The sequence below is a fragment of the Protopterus annectens genome, chromosome 4.part1 (genome assembly GCF_019279795.1).
Source record: "Protopterus annectens isolate FY-2018-M chromosome 4.part1, PAN1.0, whole genome shotgun sequence".
Classification (NCBI taxonomy): domain Eukaryota; kingdom Metazoa; phylum Chordata; order Ceratodontiformes; family Protopteridae; genus Protopterus; species Protopterus annectens.
In genome coordinates, this window is record NC_056734.1 from 373,233,820 (window position 1) to 373,255,763 (window position 21,944).

At 44.9% G+C, this 21,944-nt stretch overlaps 1 protein-coding gene across 1 annotated transcript in view; it reads right to left on the reverse strand.

Annotated features, from left to right (window-relative positions):
- Positions 1 to 8,737: 8,737 nt before the first annotated feature.
- The window catches only part of AP2M1 (adaptor related protein complex 2 subunit mu 1), a 1,300,958-nt gene continuing 1,287,751 nt past the window's right edge, over positions 8,738 to 21,944 (reverse strand). The window contains exon 17 of the mRNA XM_044070763.1: positions 8,738 to 9,784. Within this exon, the coding sequence (XP_043926698.1) occupies positions 9,650 to 9,784 (135 nt within the window). The 3' untranslated portion in view covers positions 8,738 to 9,649. The remainder of the gene's footprint in view (positions 9,785 to 21,944) is intronic.

Genomic DNA, 21,944 nt, shown 5'->3' on the forward strand with positions numbered 1-21,944 from the left:
GCTGTGTTTATTGCTTTGGAGAGGGCGGCTCTTACCCGAGCATCTGAGATGTCAGGGGGCAGCACTCTGTTGGGATAGATATTTGCCCTTTTGGTGGGGGGGGGGGGAGAAGTTTGCACTGAACCTGTCAGCTAGGATGTTGGCAATGTCTGTGGGCTCGGTGTATTTTTTGTCATTTTGGACTAATTCTGAGCATATCTGGGAATTCCTACCCAGGTTCCTAACATAACTAAAGAAAGCCTTGTGATTACCCTTAGTGTCCTGTGCAATTTTTCTCTCGAAGCTGGCCTTAGACGATTTTATGAGTGCCCGTAGTTTTTTGCTAATACTGATCTTCCATGACGTCAGGTAGTCAGGGGTATAAAACATGCAGCCGATGCCATTACATCAGTTTTTCTTGTCCCAGATGTCAGGTGCCCCCATAATGGGAAGCAATTATATACAAGGTTACACCTCCAACAAAAAAAGCAAACACACCAAAAAGGTTAAAGCATAGTAAATAAGAATAGGTATAGTCAATAGAAGTCAGGGGGCTGCAGGGAGGGTAACCAGGACTGCAACAGTGAATACACTCGACAATCTACATTTATGGTAAGTGTACACAACTGTACTATTTTCTTTGTGTTTCACTGTTGCAGTCATCATATTTGGGTAGATTCCCAAAGCTAAGGAAGGGAGGAGGTAATTAGATAGCATTAGGACCGGCTATAAGGCCCTGCAAGACAGCAAGGGCAAAGCCAGCTATGGCTTTAGAAAAAATTGGCAAGTGGTAATGCTTGGTGAAGGTATGTACAGAACTCCAGGTAGCAGCTTCTAGGATGCCCCTGCAGGGGCACCTCTGAGAAAAACTGTAGAGGTAGATGTAGCCCTGGTTGAATGTGTTCTTACCCACTGTGGGGTAGTTTTTCCATGGTGCTTATAGCAGAAATGAATGCAATGGCCTATCCACTTACAAATGGTTTGCTTTGAAATGGCCTTCTCCTCTGCCCCTGCAGCAAATGCAACCAGCAGCTGTTCATATTTCCTGAGAGGCTTAGTCTTGCCCTGTCCAAGTAAAATCTAATTTGTCTGTGCACGTCCAAGGAGTGCACTATTCATTCCCCTTTGTTCTGTGGATTAGAAAAGGTTGGCAAATGAATGGACTGATTAAAGGCCACACTGGATACCACCTTGGGCATAAAGGAGGGATTAGTCCTGAGGGACACCTGTCCGCATGAAAGATGATGAAAGGCTCCACTGCCATGAGGGCTTGTAATTCAGACACCCTTCTTGCTGAAGTGATGGTTAGAAGGAAGGCTGTTTTCCAAGAAAGGAATTTCAACTCCGCATTTGCAGCTGGCTCGAAGGGGGGTAAAGCGAGCTTTTCCAATACAAAGTTACGGTCCCAAGCTGGAGTAGGGGCTTGTTGGGTGGTCTTAAGTTTTTGGCCCCTCTGAGGAATTGCTTCAGCAATGGGTGAGAGAAGAGGGGTGGGCTCTGTATTATAATGTGCTGAAATGGCTGAGGCATGAATTTTGATGGAAAAAAGGAAAGGCCCTTGTGAAGCATCTGAGTTAAGTATTTACGAATATGAGGTAAACTGGGCACCGCTGTGCCCATCCCCTGAGTTTGGCTCCAGGAAAAGAATCTTTGCCATTTTTCAGCATAGGATTTTCTATTACTAGGCCTCCTTGCCTCCAGAATGACATTCATCACTTGCTTACTGAGAGATGGTAACGGAGAGATCAGGTAATTAAACCAGGCTGCAAGGTTCAGGGTTTGAAACTGTGGGTGCAGAATCTGGCCCTCCCGCTGGGACAGCAGGGCAGGGGTCTGAGTCAGGTGCCATGGTGCCAGCAGTGACACAATGCGCAAGAGGGGTACCAGTGTTGGCGTGGCCTGTCTGGTGCAATCAGTATTGGCCTTGGTTTGTCCTGTTTGATCTTTAGTAGTACTTTGGACAGGAGAGGCAGAGGGAGAAAGGCGTAAACTTTTTTATAGGTGAAGGACAGGGCATCCACTTTCCATGTTTGCTTGTGGGGAGACCTTATGCAGAATTTGTCCAATTGGTAGTTCTGAGGGGAGGCAAAAAGGTACATCTCTGGGCCCCCCATTTGTTTCTCAACATGTTGAATATCTTCGTTCCAGTTTCCACTCGTGTAGGGTCCATGAGATATCCGCTTAGGTCGTCTGCCAGTGTATTTAGCTTTCCTGGCAGGAATTGAGCCTGCAGGTTCACTTGGTAGCTCAAGGCTGTATTCCACAGAGCCATGGCTAGTCTGCAGAAAGCGTATGAGTGGGTTCCCCCCTGCTTGTTTATGTACCACATAACAGTGGTGTTGTCCATCCTTCTCAATAATTGTCTTGGAAGAATGTGGTCCCTGAAGGCTGTCAGAGCATGCTGTACAGCTAACATTTCTTTTTGATTGATATGCAGGTGCATTTGACTTGGGTTCCCTTTGCCCTGAATGCACTGCCCTGCCTAGTGAGCCCCCCCATGCATAGTCTAATGCATCTGTTAGGGTTTGGGCGTCAGGGGGTAGAGTGAATGGCAGTCCCTTGTTTTGGTGGCAGGCCTTTGCCCACCAAAGGATCTCCATCTTGAGACAAGGTATGATAGGAATCATTGATTCTAGCTCCTGAGAATGTTGACACCATAGGCTTTTTAGATACCAATGTAGATTCCTCATATGCAGTCTTACATATGGAATTAGTAGAATGCAAGAGGCCATGAACCCCATGGCTTGCAGTATTTTCCTTGCAGATAGCTGGGTCTTTGTGGCCAGTAGTTTGAAGTAGGCTGTCAAATGAACTTGTTTCGCTGGTGTGAGGTAGGCCATCTGGGAAGTTGTATCCAAGCTTGCTCCCATGAATGCAATTTGTTGGCAGGGTACAAGATATGATTTCTTTTATGGTGTACCCCAGAGAAGTTAGCAATTTTTTTACAAATGCCAAATGATTTAATAGTATGTCCTCGCTTTCTGCCCGAATTAGACAATAATCCAGGTATGGGTATATTTGAATATTTCTTTGCCTACAAAATGCAATGACTGCAGCTAAGCACTTTATGAATACCCTGGGCACAGTAGATAAGCCAAAGGACAGTGCAGAGAACTGAAAGTGCATGTAACCTGCTCTGAAGCGTAGGTATCTTCTGCAAGATTCCCTTATTGGGATGTGCAGGTAGGCTTCCTTTAAATCCAGTGTTGCCAACCAGGCATTTTTGCCTAGCATGGGAAGCAGCTGATGAAGAGTTAGCATCTTGAATTTTGAGATTACCAAAAATGTGTTTAGGATAGACAGGTCTAGGATAGGATGCCAGGAAATGACTTTTCTGGGTTCCCTTGAGTAAAAACCTTGACCCCATTCTTCCTCTGGGACATGTTGAATAGCCCTGATGCTTAAAAGAGAGAGAACTTGCTTTTGAGCCTCCGGCCACTGATTTGGGGGGTAGGTCTGGCCAACCGTTTGGGGTTGGTAAGGAGTGGAAGTGGAACCTGTATCCTTGGGAAACTATATTTAAAACCCATTTGTCCTGGGTAATGAGTTCCCAATTTTTTGCATGCAGGGCAATCTTTCCCCCTAAAGGGACAGTCAGTTGAGCAGGGCTTGGAAGATTTAAAGTTAAGTCATTGAAACAGTTTACCATAGGGGGGAGTCTTACCACTCCCTGCTTTGGAAGTAGGAGCCCCCCACTGCTTAAGCATTTGAATACCTTGGGACTGAAGCCTGGGTGTTCTGCTAGTTCTGGGTTTGGACTGAAGGCCTGGAAGAGGCAGGAAAGGACCAATTCTTAGAGGGCCAATGCCTACTAAATCTGGGAGGCTGTACTTGCAGGAAGCCTTTAACAGTTTGCATAGATTTAGCTTTTTCTGCCATCTTTTTAAGTAGTACTTCTGCTTTGTTGCCAAACAGGATGTCTTGGTTTAAGGGAGCATCCAGTAATTTAGCTTTAACATGATCTGGCAAAGATTTCTCCTTAAGCCAAGCATGCCTTCTCATTACAGACCCAGTGACAGCAGCCCTGCAAGATGCCTCCAATGAATTAAAACCACATTGCAAAGTATGTTTTCCAACTTGTTCAGCAGAATGCATTAAATCCTGTAATTCTTTATTTTCAGCACAGTCAGGAAAGCAGAGTCAGGAATCATCTTCTGTTTAAGCAATCCAATAATATGCTGCTAACTTTTATGTATGAAACTGGCAGTTCAAGGCCCTAATGGACAAAGTTGCATTAGTGTATACCTTCTTACCCCCATCTATCCAGCACCCTGGAATCTCTATCAGAGGGGGTAAGGTTTTTGGTAGTAGTAACCTTAATGCCCTTGGGTCCCTGTGAAATGGTCTCAGGATCCACAGTAGAATTTTTAAAGAGGAACTTGTGAGAGTCAGGTACCCTATAATACCTACCAGGTTTTCTGAGAGCACGAGGTAAAGTGTCAGGGGCCAGGCTAGATTCCGAGTAGGCATCATCTACAATGTCCAGTACAGCAGGGATAGCTAAAGCCCTGTGTTGAGGCAGGAGTAAGAATTCCCTAAGCCTCTTTTTAGAGTCAGAGTAATCCTGGCTTTCCCAGCAGAAATGCTCCCTAAGAGTATGCAAGGTTTCACCAAAAGAGAAATCCTCTGGAGGGCAGAGGGAATGGAGTCCTTTGCATCAGAATCCTCACAGGTAGATAAGGGCAAATCCTGGTCATCAGAAAACAGAAATTTCAGAAACCTGATCAGAAGAATCAGAAGGAAAATCAGTCCTAGGTCTCTTAGAGGTAGAAGGGGTGGCTTCCTCCGATTAGAGTAATAAGGTCTTCAGCCATTTTTAGCATTTGTTTTTTAGGCATAGGGGCCTAACCATGCGGTTTGGGCGGATTTCTGGGCATGGATCGAGTTTTAGGCCTTGAAGAAGAAGATGGCGTTGGTTTAATATGCAAGTCAGTAGGGTTGAATACACCCTCAGAAGCCAGTACCTGCACAGCGGCTCCAGACCCATCCAAGGTAGAGACATCCGCAGGTTCCATAGTTGAAGCATCTCGCAGCATACCAGACTCCGAATGGGTCTCTGTAGAGGCCTACAAATCTGAAGTATCAGGGGCTGCGAAAGCGCCTCACTGAGTACTGGCGAACTGGCGACTAGCTTAGGAGAAGCGTCATCGGCAGCTTTGGACCTATGCGGTCTGTCTTTATCTTTGCGTTTTTTCGGAATGTCAGTAGTCGGGTGGCTTACCGAAGCCATTTCTGGATAATTGAACAGAGTGCCAAAGTATATAGACGCGAAAATGAAAAGACGAATAGTACGAGGTTTGAATAAGGCACAAAAACTGACAGCAAGGTACGTCGTGGTCTGGGCCTAGGCAAGGAATGCAGTACGAATGAAAATCTTTGAGGTATTTGCTTTCCACAAGAAATACAATTGTTAACTTTTACTGACATCGATTTAGAGCAAGAAAAAGGTTTCCCAATGGAATACTTAGCTTAGTTGAAGACTTCGGATCTGAAACTCGAAAATGAAAATTTCAGGAGTCGGCCAACCGGCAGTTGTGAACTGCTTCTGTTTCGGGCACCGCACGGCAAGAAAGACTGATGTAATGGTGTCGGCTGCATGCTTTATACCCTTGACTACCTGACGTCATGGAAGATGAGAGAGCAACCAATGCAGGACCCAAGACTTTGATAATCAGGCCAACTAAAGGCTACCTCTGCAAGCAGATAACCCAAATGTGATGATTGCAACAGTGAAACACAAAACATCTCATGTGAGATTTTTCTATGGGTATGTGGAAGTATGGGTACTTTAGATAAATGGATACCACAAAAGCAGTGGGAGAGATCATGGGCAGTAGTTTTTGAAGTGCAAGCATTTTGAATTTTGGTACCTGCAAGAATCAGTTTGAGTTTTGACAGGTCCAGAATTTGCCTCCATGTGCCTTTTCTGGGGAATAGGAAAAGCTTAGAGTAAAAAACTTTTCCTTATGAGTTTGGTACTGGTTCCACAGAACCTTGGGTGCACAGGAGCTGTATTTGACTTAAGGCCTTTGTCTTTTGGTTTGGTGGAATATCTGAAGCCTGACCGATTTAGAAGCTGTTTGAACTGGAATTTGTAACCTCTCTGAATGGCTTTCAGTACCCATTGATCCCTGGCAATGTGGGTTCAATTCTTTACGAACAGGGACCACTATCCTCCTTGTCTGAGAAGGTTACGGAGGGGGCAAAGGAAAGGTTATGGAACAGTCATGATTGCTCCCTGGTAGCAGGCTCCCTTAGGCCTATTAGAGTCTTCATGCCACTATCTCAGACACTGGTGCTGCCTTTGACTCCTCTCCTTTTGAGGTACTCCTAGGTCTAGGCTTAGATTGGGAGGCCAGCAGGAGGTTAAACCTGAACAAAATCCTTGACAGTTTGCAAGGACTTGGTCTTATCTCTCCATGTTCTTAATACAGCTTCAGCTCTGGGGTCAAAAAGAAAATCTTCGTCCAAAGGAGCATCCACTAGACTGGATTTGACATGTTCAGGATGTGATTGCTCCCTCAGCCACACATTTCTTCTAATACTGGATCCTGTGACTACTGCCTTGCTGGAAGCGTTCAGAGCATCACAGCCGCAGTGCAAAGAGTGTTTAGCTACTTGAGTGCAAGACCTGCATAAATATAGCAGTTTCTTGGAAAGTGCCTAATTTTCAATCCCCTCCAGTTCTGCATCATCTGGTCAAAAATGGCTTCCTGATGCTTCTCCATATGAAACTGGCAGTTCGATGTCCTCACGACGATAGGAGAGGTGTAGACTCGCATTCCAAAGCTATCCAAGGCTCTGCTTTGTCAGCTGCCAAAGGATTTTGGAGGTACTAGCTTTAGCTCACTTAAGGCCTTGAGTCTCCACTTCAGGGTCTACAGGGTTCTTGACAAGGTGTCTATGTGAATCCAGAATTCTGTAAAATCTATCAGGTTTCAAAGGGGTGGGGGTGGTACAGAGGGAGTCTGGTTTCAAAGAATAATCCAACAGGACATCATCCACTGGAAAGATGGCAAGAGGTTTATGCTCAGGGACACTTAGATTTTAGAGGCTGAGGCAAGGTTCTCTTCAGAATCTGAATTACCATAGGAGATAATAAGCCTTCCTCAAAGATGGCTTAATCATACTCAAAATCAAAAGAATCAGAATAATCCAGGGTGGTTATTCCTCTTTTACCAGGTGGAAATTTAGGGGCAGAACCAGGGGGGAGAGGGGCATCTGGATTGGACCATGGAGATCACACCTATAGTCAACCTAACTAGGTTTTGTTGATAGGTCTAAGTTTGGGAGTGGCAAGCTAGGTGCAGCCTTTTTATGTGAGGCCTTGCACTACAGCGAGGATGCAGATAGACAGCCAAATTCTGAGGATGGTGGACACAGGCAATCTCCTAATGGTGAGACACTCCAGATACCTCTGTCAGCTTTAGAGCAGCCATTAAAAACCAGAACCTGCGAAGCAGCTCTGGACCCAACTGACAACCTAAACCCTTCAGGAAGAAAAGGACCCAGTGGCATATAGGACTCCGAAAAGATCTAGAGGTGTATGCCACAATTTCAGTCATTGGAAGGGACTGCCAAAAGCATCACACTGACTATCATAAGCCTATGTAGACTGAGATGGTGAACAAGCATTGCCCAGTATCCTAAGTTTTGAGCACTTTTCATTTTTATGCCTAAGGAGATCAACCACAACTTGACTGACAGGCAATACAGTACATGAAGGCCCTAGCAACTCACCAAAGTACTTAGGTATCATCTCAGCCCTATACTTGATTGTTTCATTATTAAAGCGAGCACAGAACCGACAGTTAAAACGTGTATTGCACCCAAACAAGTTACACAAAAGGAATGAAAATCTTGGTGTGGTATCTGCCACAGTGGAGACTGTTACTAACTTTCTCTGACATTACTCAAGAAACACACAAGTTCCCCAATGGGGTATTTAGCTTTAGATGTCTTCCTTCTCTGGTGATGACCATCACACTGCACTCTGCTTTGGACTCCAGCAGCAAGAAAGAACTGAGGTTATGGTGCTGGCTGACTCTTATCGGACATCTTGATGTTGGTCATGACTTCGAGAGAATTTTTTCTCCTCCTCCTGAAGCTGGTGGTAGTCGGGTTGACCAAGGTCTTCCATGGCAGGAAATCCCATCAGTTATGACAGTGAAACACCAAGATCAATGTTTACCCGCCCAATGGTCTGGCTTTCTGACAGTGCTATGATAGAAACCTGGAACTGTGCCTGAAACTCACTGCAATTCCAAGTAAGGAACTTTTAACCACTGCTATCCTTCTGTGATGGACAGTCCATAAGGTTCTTCCACCAAAAATTGTTTGGTGGGTGAATTGAATTTCTGGCACTAGTGGTAGAGCTTCACATTGTGCTTTGCCCCCAAACAGCAGAAATAATGTCAGTGCAGGTCATAGCTCACTATCAGCCAACAAGAGACTCGTGATTTAGTTGCATTGGGTATCAAACATGGGAACTTTTCAGCAATGAGTTAAGATAAGTAATATTAACTGTAACAGTGAGGCTCAAAGAAAGCTCTTGGCGCAGTGTATTATACCACGGCGCACATGCTCCAGTGTGTAGGGGCTTCAAAAAAAAAAAAAGTGCTGAACTGAGGATGAACCACCTAGGATGCTTCCAGGTGTTTTTTGTGAGTGAAACATTTCACCATCCTGCAGATCATTCTCAAGTAAAACTTTTTGCTTCACATAGCACAAGAATCTTTAAAAAAATGAAAGAAATACATCACATTTTGTACATCATTTATTACACGACTAAGACTTTCTCAAGAATTGTATTTACCAGAAGGGAATGCAATGAGTGACATTTCAACAGCTTCAATGACCACATTTGTCCACCACTTAAAAACAAAACCAGACTCAATTTAAGGGACAGTTATAAGAAATACAGAGTTCATTTTTTTATTTAACAGACTCAATTACCACACCAAATGTCAGAAGTAGTGGAATATCAAGCAACTCTAACTGCCCTCTCCCCCCTTTCATCTCATGATGAACACATTCATCACTCTATGTAGTTTGTGAGTGGTAAAATTCTGAGACTAAGCATACCTTTTCCCTTTTTATTTCAGATACATTTAAGAAAAAAATATGTATTCACTTTTGGTCCTAGAAAAACTTTGCATAACCCATCAAAATGACATTCTTCTATGGGAATGAAAACCTTGAGTCCTCAAACTACTCATCCTGACAGCTACCGAATAAGTTGTTTTGGTTGTTTCAGGCCTTTATTAGATAATGCCAAGTTTTAAACGTTATGACCTACTGATACATATGCAGCTGCTTTTGAAAACGCACTGATTTATATGCATTAAGATACAAAGACAATAAATGCACTTTGAAAATGTCTACTATTTGCTATGAGAAAATACAATAACAAATGAAATAGCAACTTCAAAACTGCAGCATGCTTCCATTGCTGATCTCTGTTTCAGGTTCATTTGCGGGAGCAGCCCATTTGTGCCTGATGATGACAGGATGCAACTTGCATTTCTTTTTTGTAATTCAAGGAATCTGCATTCCAATGGTTTTCTAGTCAAATCTGAAAGGTTCCTTCGTATCTTCCTCAGGGAACTGGTGGTGGTGTGTGATAGAACCGAACAAATGTGTGCAAGGAATCGTATACAGTTTCCACAATCTAGCACCTGGTCTCATATATACCACTCCGCCCAATGTACCTCACCCATTTAATGACATCATGGTCGCTATAGTTCAGTTTGGGCTCAAAAACCTTCAGATACCGCACCTTCAACCCAGATGGTGCAAATGGAACCTATGGGAGAAAAAGTATTACTTTTGTTTGGACAACTCCAGGGTGAAATATTAACACTATCCAAATTAATATAAAAATAGAACACTGGCCAAGCAATTTTTAGAGTACTTTTAGTGTCAAACACAGTTGTGCTGTGGTACTCACCATAAGAGATGATCCTGTCTTCATAGTGCTGGTTAGGGTACACTGGTCAGTCTACCAAACATCATTTTCATAAGCAGTAATAAGATACAGCCTGTGCAGTTGTGAATGCTACAAACAATGTATTGCAAGAACAATTAAAAAGAAGATGTGTTTTTACCATAACATTCCATCTGTGTTGTCAGTCTTCATTCATTCTTGACAGTTGGGTTTGGTTCTGATCCACAGAACTAACTCGGCCATTATATCCAGCTCACGCCAGCCAAAAACTCTCAAGCTAAAGCTATCCATATACTCCTCTTCCTTTACCTCAGATCGAGTTTGCTCATTAAGAAGAAAATTATGGAAGCTATGTGTGAGCAACAACCCTCCTAGAATCCCAGGACTAGTTCCGAACCTCCAGGAGTCGCTAAGAGGAGGCCAGGGGGTGGGGTGGGATGTCAAGAATGAATGAAGATCGACAACACAGATGCAACGTTAAGGTAAGAACATAACTTTTTTATCTGATGGTGTCAATCTTCATACGTTCTTGACTGTTGGGACAGAGTCCCCAGCTACTTTAGATCCTGGGAAGCCTAAGAAAGGATATCCCTGAGCACCATAGAGCCAAAAGATGCTCTTCCCCTGGAGATAATGTCTAATTTGCAATGAGTGAAGTATGAGTGGCCCAAGTTGCGGTTGCACATATTTCATCCACAGAAGCTCTGGAATGAAAGACTACTGAGGTGGAAACAGATCTGGCAGAATGAGCTCTAATTTTTGTTGGCAAGTCGAGTTTATTTTGACCATAAATAAATGTAATGCCGTCTCAACCATTTCGACAGTGACCTTTGAAACTGGTGTGCCCAATCTGAAAAGGATAGAAAAAGTTGGTCCGACTTCCTAGATGATTTCACTCTCCAAATAACATAATTGTCTATGGACGTCCAACAAATGCAAACAATATTCTCCCTTGTCTGACAAATTTGGAAAGACTGGTAAATCTATGGTCTGATTGATATTGGTGTCAGACACTACTTTAGGCAGAAAGGGACTGGTTCTGAGTGATACTCTCTCTCTGTGAAAAATGATATATGGATGTTTTGCTCACAAAGCCTGCAACTCTGAAAATCTCCTGGCAGGTGTGATAGCTACTAGGAAGAGGATCTTCCAAGATAGAAACTTGAGATTACAGGTGGCTGCTGGCTCAAAAGGCTGATGAACCAAACACTGCAAGACAAAGGTTAAATCCCAAGACGCTGTGAGATCTTTGAAAGGTGTCTTTAAATGTAAAGCGCCCTTAAGATATGTTTTGCAAAGACGGCGAGACATCAAAGAATGATCATCAAATCCATTATGGAAATTCAAAATGGCAGCTAAATGAACTCGAATGGTAGAAGCTGAGTCTCACAATTGAAATAAGGTGGCTAAGTATTCCAAGGCTATCAACTGGAGCTGAGAAAGGAAGAAGATTGTTTTTATCAGACCAAATAAATCTCTTCCATTTCCTAAGATAAAGTTTTCTGGTGGACGGTTTATGAGAAGCCAGAAGTACCTTTTACACTGGGGAGGACAAAATGTTTCGCCTGGCAATTACTGGCAGTGAAGAAAAGAAGCTGTCAGCTTGAGATTTTGAAGGTTGGGATGGACCAAGCCCTCAGGATGAGAACAGATCTGGAATTGGATCCAGAGTCCACAGAAAAGGAAAACAAACTTGACAGGGCAAATAAGGTGCAATTTGAATCACTGTTTCTCAACCGTTGAGCTTTCCTCAGAAATTGGGGAATTACAGGGTTGGTGGGAAGGGATATAGAAGTCCAGGCGGCCAATCGTGGAGAAGTGCATCACTCGGGACTCCCAGTAAGGGAGGACTAGAGCAAAGTACCAGCTGCATTTGTGGTTTACGGGAGTGGCAAACAGGTCACATCAGGGCTGACACCATCAATGAAAGATTCTCGTCGCAACATTGGGATTGAGAGACCACTTGTGAGGTAGGATACACCACCTTAGTTTTTCCACAATCATTTTGGAATTCCCCAGAATTTGCGGTGCTATGAGAAAGCGGATGGAGGCGATTGCCCATTGCCAAACTCTTGGAGGACTTCCCGACACAAAGGATAGGACCTGGTTCCCCCATTTGTTGATGTACTAGACTACTGACATGTTGTCTGACTGGATAGTAATTGTCCCTGAAGGAAGGGCAGACTGGAATGCTTGCAACGCTAAAAGCACTGCTGTCAGTTGTAGGACATTGATATGCAGATTGGCCTCTTAAGGGGACCAAGTGCCTTGGACGGTCTTTCCCTGAAAATGCCCCCCCTACCCTATCAGGGAAGCATCTGTGGTCATTACGTCCTTGGGCTGAGAGGGGCAGAAAGGGCGACTCCATAAATTCTCTTCTGACTTCATCCAAGATAAATCCCGTCTGCAGCGGTTTGTTGTGAGGATTGAATGGGGCACTGGGTGAGTTAACAGTGATCACTGTGATGCCAGGAGCCACTGAAGCAGCCTCATGTGGTACCTCGCCAGAGGGACTGAAGTGATGGTCGCTGCCACGGACCCAAGAGGTTGTAAGTACACGAGCAGGAACTCTGTCTTGAGAGACTATCACTTGAAGTTGTGACCTCAACTTTACCAGTCTGTAATGAGGAAGGGAAGCCATGCAGGATTTCGTGTTTAGTTTTGCTCTGATTAATTCTATGTCCTGTGTGGGAGATGGTTGTGATTTTTCTCTGTTTATTGAAATGCCTAAAAACTCAGAAAGACATAGCATGGAGTTCAAAGCAGCATATGACTGGCGGGGGCAGTGAGGAGCCAGTCTAAATATGGAAACACATGGAATTCCTGTAGCCTTAAGTGAGCAACTAGAATTGCCATGCATTTGGTGAACACACTGGGGGTTGTAGTGAGACCAAAGGGCAGTGCTCGAAATTGGTAATCACTGGGTCTTAGCTAGAAGCGGAGATATCTTCTGGAGCGTTTGTCCATCTTTATGTGGTAATATGCATCCTGAAGATCTATGCAGCACATCCAATCGTCTTTCTCCAGAAAAGGAAGGATACACTGAATTGTGACCATCCAGAATTTTGTTTGCTGCATAAACTTGTTCAATACACTGAGGTCTAAGATTGGCCTCCAGTCCCCTGTCTTTTTTAGCACTAAAAATAAGAGTAAAAACCGGATCCTATCTGGTCTGGTGGGATTGTTTGGATGACTCTCTGAAGCAGCTTTTAGATCTCTAGTGCTGCTATATCCCTCTAACTGGGTGGAATGTCGGCGATTTGCCTTTGTGGTTTGTGATAAAAGATTGAAGGGAATATGGTAACCTTTGGTAATTGTCTGCACCCAGGAATCCGATGTTATTGTGAGCCAGGCTGAGTGGCGTACAGAGAATCTTCCCCTAACTGATTCCAGAGGTAAGCAATCAGGCCAGCACTCAGGAGCATTAGTAGGGTTGTCCAGAAAAGGAATCACTGGAACCCTGGTTGCACAGGCTTCTCTCTACCATGGGAGGGGTGCATTCCCGAAGAGTTCCCCCTCTGCCCCAGGGGTAATACTAGTCATGTATGTCCCGAAAAGGCCCTTGGGTCTTCCTGAACCACATCTTTCCACTCCTCTGATTCCTAGAGTAAGGTCGCTGAGGAGTGGAACAATGCACACCCACAGCAGAAAGTGTCTTTCCGTCCTTCTCACACCTGGCTAATGTGTCTCCGACTTTTGGGCCAAACGAAGTAGCATCAACAGGAGTGTTGACAAAGGAAGACTTAAAGGGGTCTGCAAAATCACACAAGCACATCCAGGCGTGGTGCCTACTGGTAACGCCTGCACCCGCTGCCCTGGACGTCCCCTTCAGCTGTATGTGCAATAAGCCGCTTAGAAGCAACCTTATCCTGGACCTCATCAGGCACTGCGCTCCTGCCAAGGTATCTGAAAGCTCAGTTATCGGATCCCTTTGGAGTAGAGTGAAGTGTGCCAAGAAATTCAAGGACCGAACAGGGAAGGTCATTGAAGGAAAGACCCGCCTTCCCAAATCTGTCCATCATCTGAGACTCTTGGTTTGTAGGATGGACAGTTGAGCAGTCTTCGGCGAGGTCATTTTTAGTGGTTGCCACCACCACCACGGCATCCACTGATGGACCTTTCGACCAATGGGGGTGATCCTCTGGGGCCGACAAAATTTTGTCCCATCTCTGGAGAATTGGCTCTATGGCATCAGGAGCCTTCCATGCATGCTGCACAATTAATTTAATTAGTTCATCTGCAGGTGGGGTCACTCAAGAGTAGAGGGTTGGGTATGAAAAGCCTGCCTTGGAAGACGGGTTTGAGGACTTCCAATCACCCCTGTTTCAGAATCTTCAGGATGCCTCCAAAGGGGACATCTTCAGGGGGTGATCGTGGGGACCCTTCCCCTTCATCAAAATCTGTATCTTCAGTGACAGATTCTTCTGGGGAATCCTGGTGCTTCCTCTTGTAGGATCACTTATGGGGTGGCTCCTCATGGGGGAGATCTGAGGAGGACTCAGAAGAGAGGGGGACCCTGCACCAGGGCATCTTGCCTGCTGTCTCGAGGTAGCAGACTGACAGCTGTGAACCAGAGGATACATAAATGTGACACTCTGACGGGGATAGTGCCAACTGTTAGCCTGCCGAGGCTAGGGCTCTCTCCATAACCTGGAAGGTAGGCATGCCCGAAGGGGGATGGGAGCCTGGAGCAGAGAAAGACAACCTCGGAACCGGGGTCACACCCCACTCTGACAAGCCACCTCCCAGAGTAGGAGCTGCGAGAGGACTTGTAATGGCCAGGGCACCAGAAAAGTACAGTTTTGTACCTACCATAAATGTAGATGTTCGAAGATCCACATTGCTGCAGTCCTTACACTTGGGTAGTCCGCTGTCCTCGGTCGGCCCGAATATCAAAGTATTAGGCTGACGTCGGTCAAGGCGCTTAAGACTGACATCAGAACGTCAGGGTACAAATGCGCATGACCGACGTCATATCCTCAGTCTTTTCTTGCCCCAGATGTCAGAAGACAGTACAGTTTTGTACCTACCATAAATGTAGATGTCCGAACTGGATAGCATCTGCAGTCATAACTGGGTTGTCCTGTCGTCAGGCAGCCCTTCAGTCGGCCGGATTCCAAAGTCCGGGTCTGGCTTCGGCTGATGTCGCACTTCACCCGACGTCATCTCTGTTGGTCTTCGGGTATAAAGGCATCAGCCGACGCCATTTTCCTCAGTGTTTCTTGCCCCAGATGCCAGTAGCCCTCTTGTAGGCTATAAATTTTGGATAAATGCCAATGTTTCCAAAAAGATAGTGGTAAACAAAAAATAAGCATGTATGTACATATATACAACAAATACAGCATAAAAGACCACCCCCACCAGCTAGCTATTAGGAGGGTAAACACCCTAGGAGTACCACAGAGGGGAAGGAGGGAGGGTAATCCTGACTGCAGATGCTATCCAGTTCGGACATCTACATTTATGGTAGGTACAAAACTGTACTATGTCCTTCATGGATGCATCTGCAGTCATAACAACTGGGTAGAATACCACAGCCAACTAGGGGAGGAGGAAGAAACTAGATTATGGTGCGTTTAGGATCCCTTGCAGTACAGCAGTGGCAAACCCTGCTCGGGATCTGGAATATAGAGGTAAATTATAATGCTTGGCAAATGTATGCACGGAGGTCCAAGTAGCCGCCTCAATAATGTCTTTGGTTGCCACTCCTCGTAAAAAGGCTGTGGTAGTGGCTGTTGCCCTTGTAGAATGAGGTCTTATGTTCTGTGGAATTGGTTTTCCATGGAAGGAGTAACAGAATCGTATGCAATTTCCTATCCATTTGGAGATTGTCTGTTTGGAAATAGCTTTTCCTTCCTTCCTGTTGCATAGGCTACAAAAAGCTGATCAGTTTTCTGCTACTTTTGTTCTGTCCAGGTAGTAGCGTAGCTGTCTATGTACATCCAAGGTATGCAGTATTCTTTCCCTCTGTTTTGTGGGTTGGGAAAGAAGGTAGGTAGGTGGATTGCCTGGTTTAAAGACACTCTGGATACCACCTTAGGCATAAATGTAGGATTAGTCCTCATGGACACTCTATCTTGATGGAAGATTAGGAAGGGTTGTACTGCCATTAGGGCCTGGAGTTCAGAAACCCTCCTGGCTGAGGTTATTGCCAGTAGGAAGGCGGTTTTCCACGATAGATGCTGTAGGTCTGCTGTTGCTGCTGGCTCAAAGGGTGATAGTGTCAACTTTTCTAGCACAAAGTTCAAGTCCCAAGCTGGTAATGGTGGTTTCCTTGGAGGTTTTACATTCTTGATTCCTCTGAGGAACTGTCTGAGTAATGGGTGTGAAAAACAGGTGGATCAAAGCTGTATTCTGCTGATATAGCTGATGCATGTATCTTGATGGAGGAGTAGGACAGGCCTGAATGTAGAAGTTCTGCCAGATACTCCAGAATGTTAGGCATATCTATGTTTGACACATCTTTTCCTCTTTCAGTACTCCAAATGACAAACCTTTTCCATTTTCCTGCATAGTTCCTTCTTGTTGAAGGTCTGCGGGCTTCAAGAATAATGTCTTTAACTCTTTGGGAAAGTTCTGGATTAGCTCCTGCTATGTGATGTTCCATGCAGTCAGTTGCAACGTTTTTAGGTTTGGATGCATGATGCTGTAGTTGTTCTGAGTTAACATCAAAGGCATCAGGGGTATTGGCCACATATTGTTCTGAGACATGCTCCTCAGCAGTGGGTACCAGTGTTGTCTTGGCCAGTTTGGAGCTATTAAGATTATCCTTGGATGTTCTTCCTTGATTTTTAGTAATACCTTGTGTATCAAGGGAAGAGGTGGGAATGCATATGCTGTTAGGCCTTTCCAGCTGAAGGAGAGCGAATCCACTTTCCATGCTAGTGGGTGGAATGTCCTTGTGCAGAACTTTTGAGCTGGTGATTGAGAGGGGAAGCAAATAGATCTATCTGAGGCATTCCCCATTTCTTTGAGATGGTCTTGAAGATGTCCGGGTGTAGCATCCATTCGTGGGCATCCGATGTGGTTCTGCTTAATATGTCTGCTAGGGTATTTTCTTTTCCCGGTACAAATATTGCCTGTAACTGGATGTTGTAGCTGAGTGCCAGGTTCCACAGCTCCAAAGTCATTCTGCATAGGGGGTATGAATGAGCGCCTCCCTGTTTGTTGATGTACCACATGACTGTGGTGTTGTCTGTCCTTATCAACTGGCCCTCTGAGAAATGGTGTGAAGTTTTGGATTGCCAGTTTTACTGCCAGCATTTCTTTTAGGTTGATGTGCAGGTGAAGTTGATCCTGCGTCCACAATCCTTGCACGCATTTGTCCAGCATGTGGGCCCCCCATCCTAGGTCTGAAGCGTCTGTTGTGATGGTCTGGCTTGCTTGACATCTGCGAAAGGGTAGCCCTGGGTTTGACTGGCATGCTTGAGCCCACCATAGGAACTCCTGTTTTAAGCATGGAATTAGTGGAATTTCTGTTTCTAGGCTGTGCCTGTGTTGGGACCATAAATTCTTTAGGTACCACTGTAGTTTTCTCATATGTAGTCTGGCAAGTGGAACCAAGATTATGCATGATGCCATGAAGCCCAAGGCCTGCAGTACTTTTCTTGCTGTTAACTTGTTCTGTTTTGTTAGTGCCAAGAAGTAAAGAGGAGTTCTCTGTTTTTCTGCAGTTAGGAAAGCCATTTGTTTTACTGTGTCCAATTCAGCCCAAGAATGTCCTTGTCTGGGATGGGATCAGCCTTGATTTTTGTAAATTGACTGTGTATCCCAGTGCTTGTAGCAAGTAAATGACCCTTTGTAAATCTGTTGTCAGCTTGCTTTTGTTGTCCCCTTGTAGCAGGCAGTCGTCCAGGTATGGGTAAATTTGAATTCCTGTAGTCTGCAGTGGGCGATTACTGATGCCAGGCATTTTGTGAATACTCTGGGCAGTAGATAAGCCAAAGGGCAATGCTGAGAATTGATAATGCTCTGATCCTGCAAGAAATCTGAGGTATCTTCTGCAGATTGGTCGAATGGGGACGTGCAGGTATGCCTCCTTGAGATCTAGAGTTACCAGCCAACACTCCTTGCCCAGCATGGGAAGAAGTTGCTGTAGGGTCAGCATTTTGAATTTTGGGACAATGATGTATGTATTTAAGGTGGACAGGTCGAGAATAGGTCTCCATTTTTCCTTTCTTGGAACTAGGAATAGTCTTGAGTAGAATCCCTTTCCTTGTTCTGTTGTTGGCACTCTTTCCACAGCTCTCATGTTTGCTAACTGCATTATCTGTTGTAGAGCCTCTGTTTTTGATTTGGAGGTAGATTTGGCATTCCTCTTTTGACTGGTAAAGTGTGGAAGTGGAACCGGTAACCTTGATCTATGGTTTGTAAAATCCACTTGTCTTTTGTGATATAGTGCCAGTTCTTTGAAAATAAGGTTAATTTGCCGCCTAATGGAGCTGCTATTTGTTCCATGGTAGGCGGATTTAGAGTTAAGTCACTGTGGCTGTGTTGTTGTAGTGGCAGTGGTTGTGTCTGTGCCTCTGTTGTTACCTTGCCACTGTCGTCCTCTGTAGGCACCTCCTCTGGATTGGTTTCTGCCTCTGGAGCGTCTATTCCTGCCCCTTTGGGATCTTGTGGGGTCAGGAAAGGACCAAGTCTTGGCAGGCCAGTTCCTGGTCAACCTTGGGGTTGGACCTGCAAGAAATCTTTAACCGTCTGAACAGATTTTGCCTTTTCTTCCATTTTCTTCATTACCTGCTGGGCAGGTGTACCAAACAAGCTGGTCTTATCCATAGGAGCATCTAATAACTTAGCTTTAACATGATCCGGTAAAGCTTGTTCCTTTAGCCATGCATGCCTTCTTATCACTGTGCCAGTCATGGCTGATCTAAATGAAGCCTCCAGTGCATCATAGCCACATTTTAAGGAATGGTTACTAACCTGTTGTATGTTATTTACCATTTCTAATACATATTTCTTATCAATTGATTCATCAGAGGATAGCTTTATTGTTAACTGATCAAGCATAAACTCTTGGTATTGTATCATGTGAAACTGACAGTTTAAAGCTCTAGCTGAGAGAGTAGCTGAAGTGTAAACCTTTTGCCCCATCTGTCTAAAGACCTGGCTTCCCTTTCAGAAGGAATAGGGTTTTAGCTGTGGTCGTGACTACTGCCTTGGGACCCTGGGATATAGTTTGGGGTCTGCAAGTGGGGCCTTGTAAAGGTGGTGATGAGTGTTTGGTACCCTGTAAAATCTGTCTGGTTTGGCAGGGGCTGGAGGTAAAGAATCTGGTGCAGAGCAGACATCATTGAAGGCATCATCCACTACAGAGAGCACAGGAGGTATAGCTAAGGGCCTGTGTTGTGGAAGGTGCAGAAAGGTTCTAAGTCTTTTCTGGAGTCTGAGAAATCCTGCTGCTGCCATTGGAACTGCTCTCATGGCATGTAAGGTTTCCCCAAAGGAAAATTCTTCTGGTGGGGAGGCAGCTGGAATGGATTCTTCAGCATCTGAGTCTTCAAAATTGGAGAAAGGAGCCTCTGGCTGGTCTGTTATGTCTGATTCATCAGCAGAATCATCAGAGGACACAGGCTCGGGGCTCTGCCCTAGGTCTCTTCTCTGGGGCTGAGAGGCCCTGTCTGGGTGAGATTGAGATCCCTAATTAATGAAATTAAATCTTCTGCCAGAGTAAGCATTTGTGAACTAGAAGAGGGCCGGGTTGTAGGGGTTTAGCAGGCACTGTTCTAGTAGTTTTGGCTGCTTTGGCCGTGGCAAAGGCCTTAATGGACATGGCTGCTGGAGGCCTAGCAGCACCACGTGCTGGGGTAGACGCATCCAAGGGAATGGTGTCTGATAAGTCAGTGGCAACCACCGTAGTGGATAAAATTTGTGAGGGCGATTAAAGACAAGTAGCAGGGGCCTCAGTGGTAGTAATAGATTCTGGTGTATTTTGATCAGTTTTCTCGGTTTCGGCGAAACCGAGACACTCATGATTTGCTTAACTATGGTTTCGGCGAAACCGCGGACCCGATGTCGGTCTTTATCTTTCGTTTTTAGCAGTTTGGGCAGTCGGAGGATCCGGCGGCATAATATACCCAAAAACAGAACCGAAAAACTGTTCAGCAAACTCTGACCGACGCCTAAGCGTTTCGGTTGAAAGAAGCACAGGCGAACAGGCTGCTACGTCGTGGGCTGGGCCTAAACAAGGCAGACAGTAAGAGTGGAAATCCTTATGAGGTATTTGTTTCCCACAGGTTAAACAATTATTATTTTTTCTGACATCGGCTGAGGCAAGAAAGAGTCCCCAGCGGGTACTTAGCTTTAGAAGTATTCGAAGTAGTATTCGGAAGAAGAAATCTCTGATTCCGACCTACCGACAATTGCGAACAGCTTCTGCTTCGCCACGCGGCAAGAAAGACTGAGGAAAATGGCGTCGGCTGATGCCTTTATACCCCAAGACCAACAGAGATGACGTCCGGTGAAGTGCGACATCAGCCGAAGCCGGACCCGGACTTTGGAATCCGGCCGACTGAAGGGCTGCCTGACGACAGGACAACCCAGTTGTTATGACTGCAGATGCATCCATGAAGGACATCCTAAACAGAAAGGTCAAAACCAAAAGACAGCAAAAAACAACCAACCATCCTTGCACTAATCATATGAACAGTATATACAATATGTACAAAATATACAACCCAAATCACACAACCGCCTCTAACAGAGGGGAAGGAGGGAGGGTAAATTGGACTGCAGCAATGTGGATCTTCGAACATCTACATTTATGGTAGGTACAAAACTGTACTATGTTCTTCATCTCACATTGCTGCAGTCCTTACACTTGGGTAGAATCCCAAAGCAGAGGTAAGGGAGGATGGCAAAACTATAAAGTAGTAGGGGCTGCCAAAATGCCCTGTAAAATAGCAGTGGCAAACCCAGCCCTAGATTTAGAGTAAAGTGGAAGGTGGTAATGCTTAGAGAAAGTATGCACTGAACTCCAAGTAGCTGCCTCCAAAATATCTTTAGTTGCCACCCCTTAAAAAGCTGTAGAAGTGGCAGTAGCTCTAGTGGAATGAGGCCTAATCCCAGCTGGGATCTCCTTACCATGATGGGAATAACAGAAAGCAATACAAAATCCAATCCACTTAGAAATAGTTTGTTTTGACACAGGCTTGCCCTGAGAACCCAAAGCAAAAGAAACAAACAACTGCTGAGACTGCCTGAACCCTTTAGTTCTGCTCAAATAATATCTCAACTGCCTGTGTATATCCAAGGTGTGCAAAATCTTCTCCCCTTTATTTTGGGGTTTTGCATAAAAAGTAGGCAAATGAATAGCTTGGTTTAAGGCCACACTAGAAACCACCTTAGGCATAAAGGAAGGATTAGTACGTAAAGATACCCTATCCTTATGGAAAATTAAGAAAGGCTCAACTGCCATAAGGGCCTGTAATTCAGAAACCCTTCTCGCAGAGGTAATGGCCAACAAAAAAGCAGTCTTCCATGATAGATATTTCAACTCGGTAGTAGCTGCAGGCTCAAAAGGTTGTAGAGTAAGTTTCTCCAACACAAAATTGAGATCCCAAGCAGGAGTAGGAGCTCTTCGTGGGGGTCTTATATTCTTTGCCCCTCTAAGGAAATGCTTTAACAAAGGATGAGAAAACAATGGTGGATCACAGTCATAGTGAGCAGAAATTGCTGCAGCATGAATCTTAATAGAAGAGAAGGACAATCCTTTGTCCAGTAACTCAGCAAGATATTGAAGAGCCACACTTAAATTAGGCTTAGCAACATCAAAGTCCTTTGCTGCACTCCAAAATAAAAATCTCTTCCATTTATCTGCGTACACTTTCCTTGTACTAGGCCTTCTGGCCTCCAAAATAACATTCAAAACTTGCTATGAAGCTGAGACCCTCCAGGGTTTAAAACAGAATATGCCAGGCTGTTAGGTGAAGAGAGTGAAGTTTGACATTGAGTAAATGACTGTTCTCTTGAGACAGCAGGTGTGGAATCGAAGGCAAAGGCCATGGAGGCTCCCAAC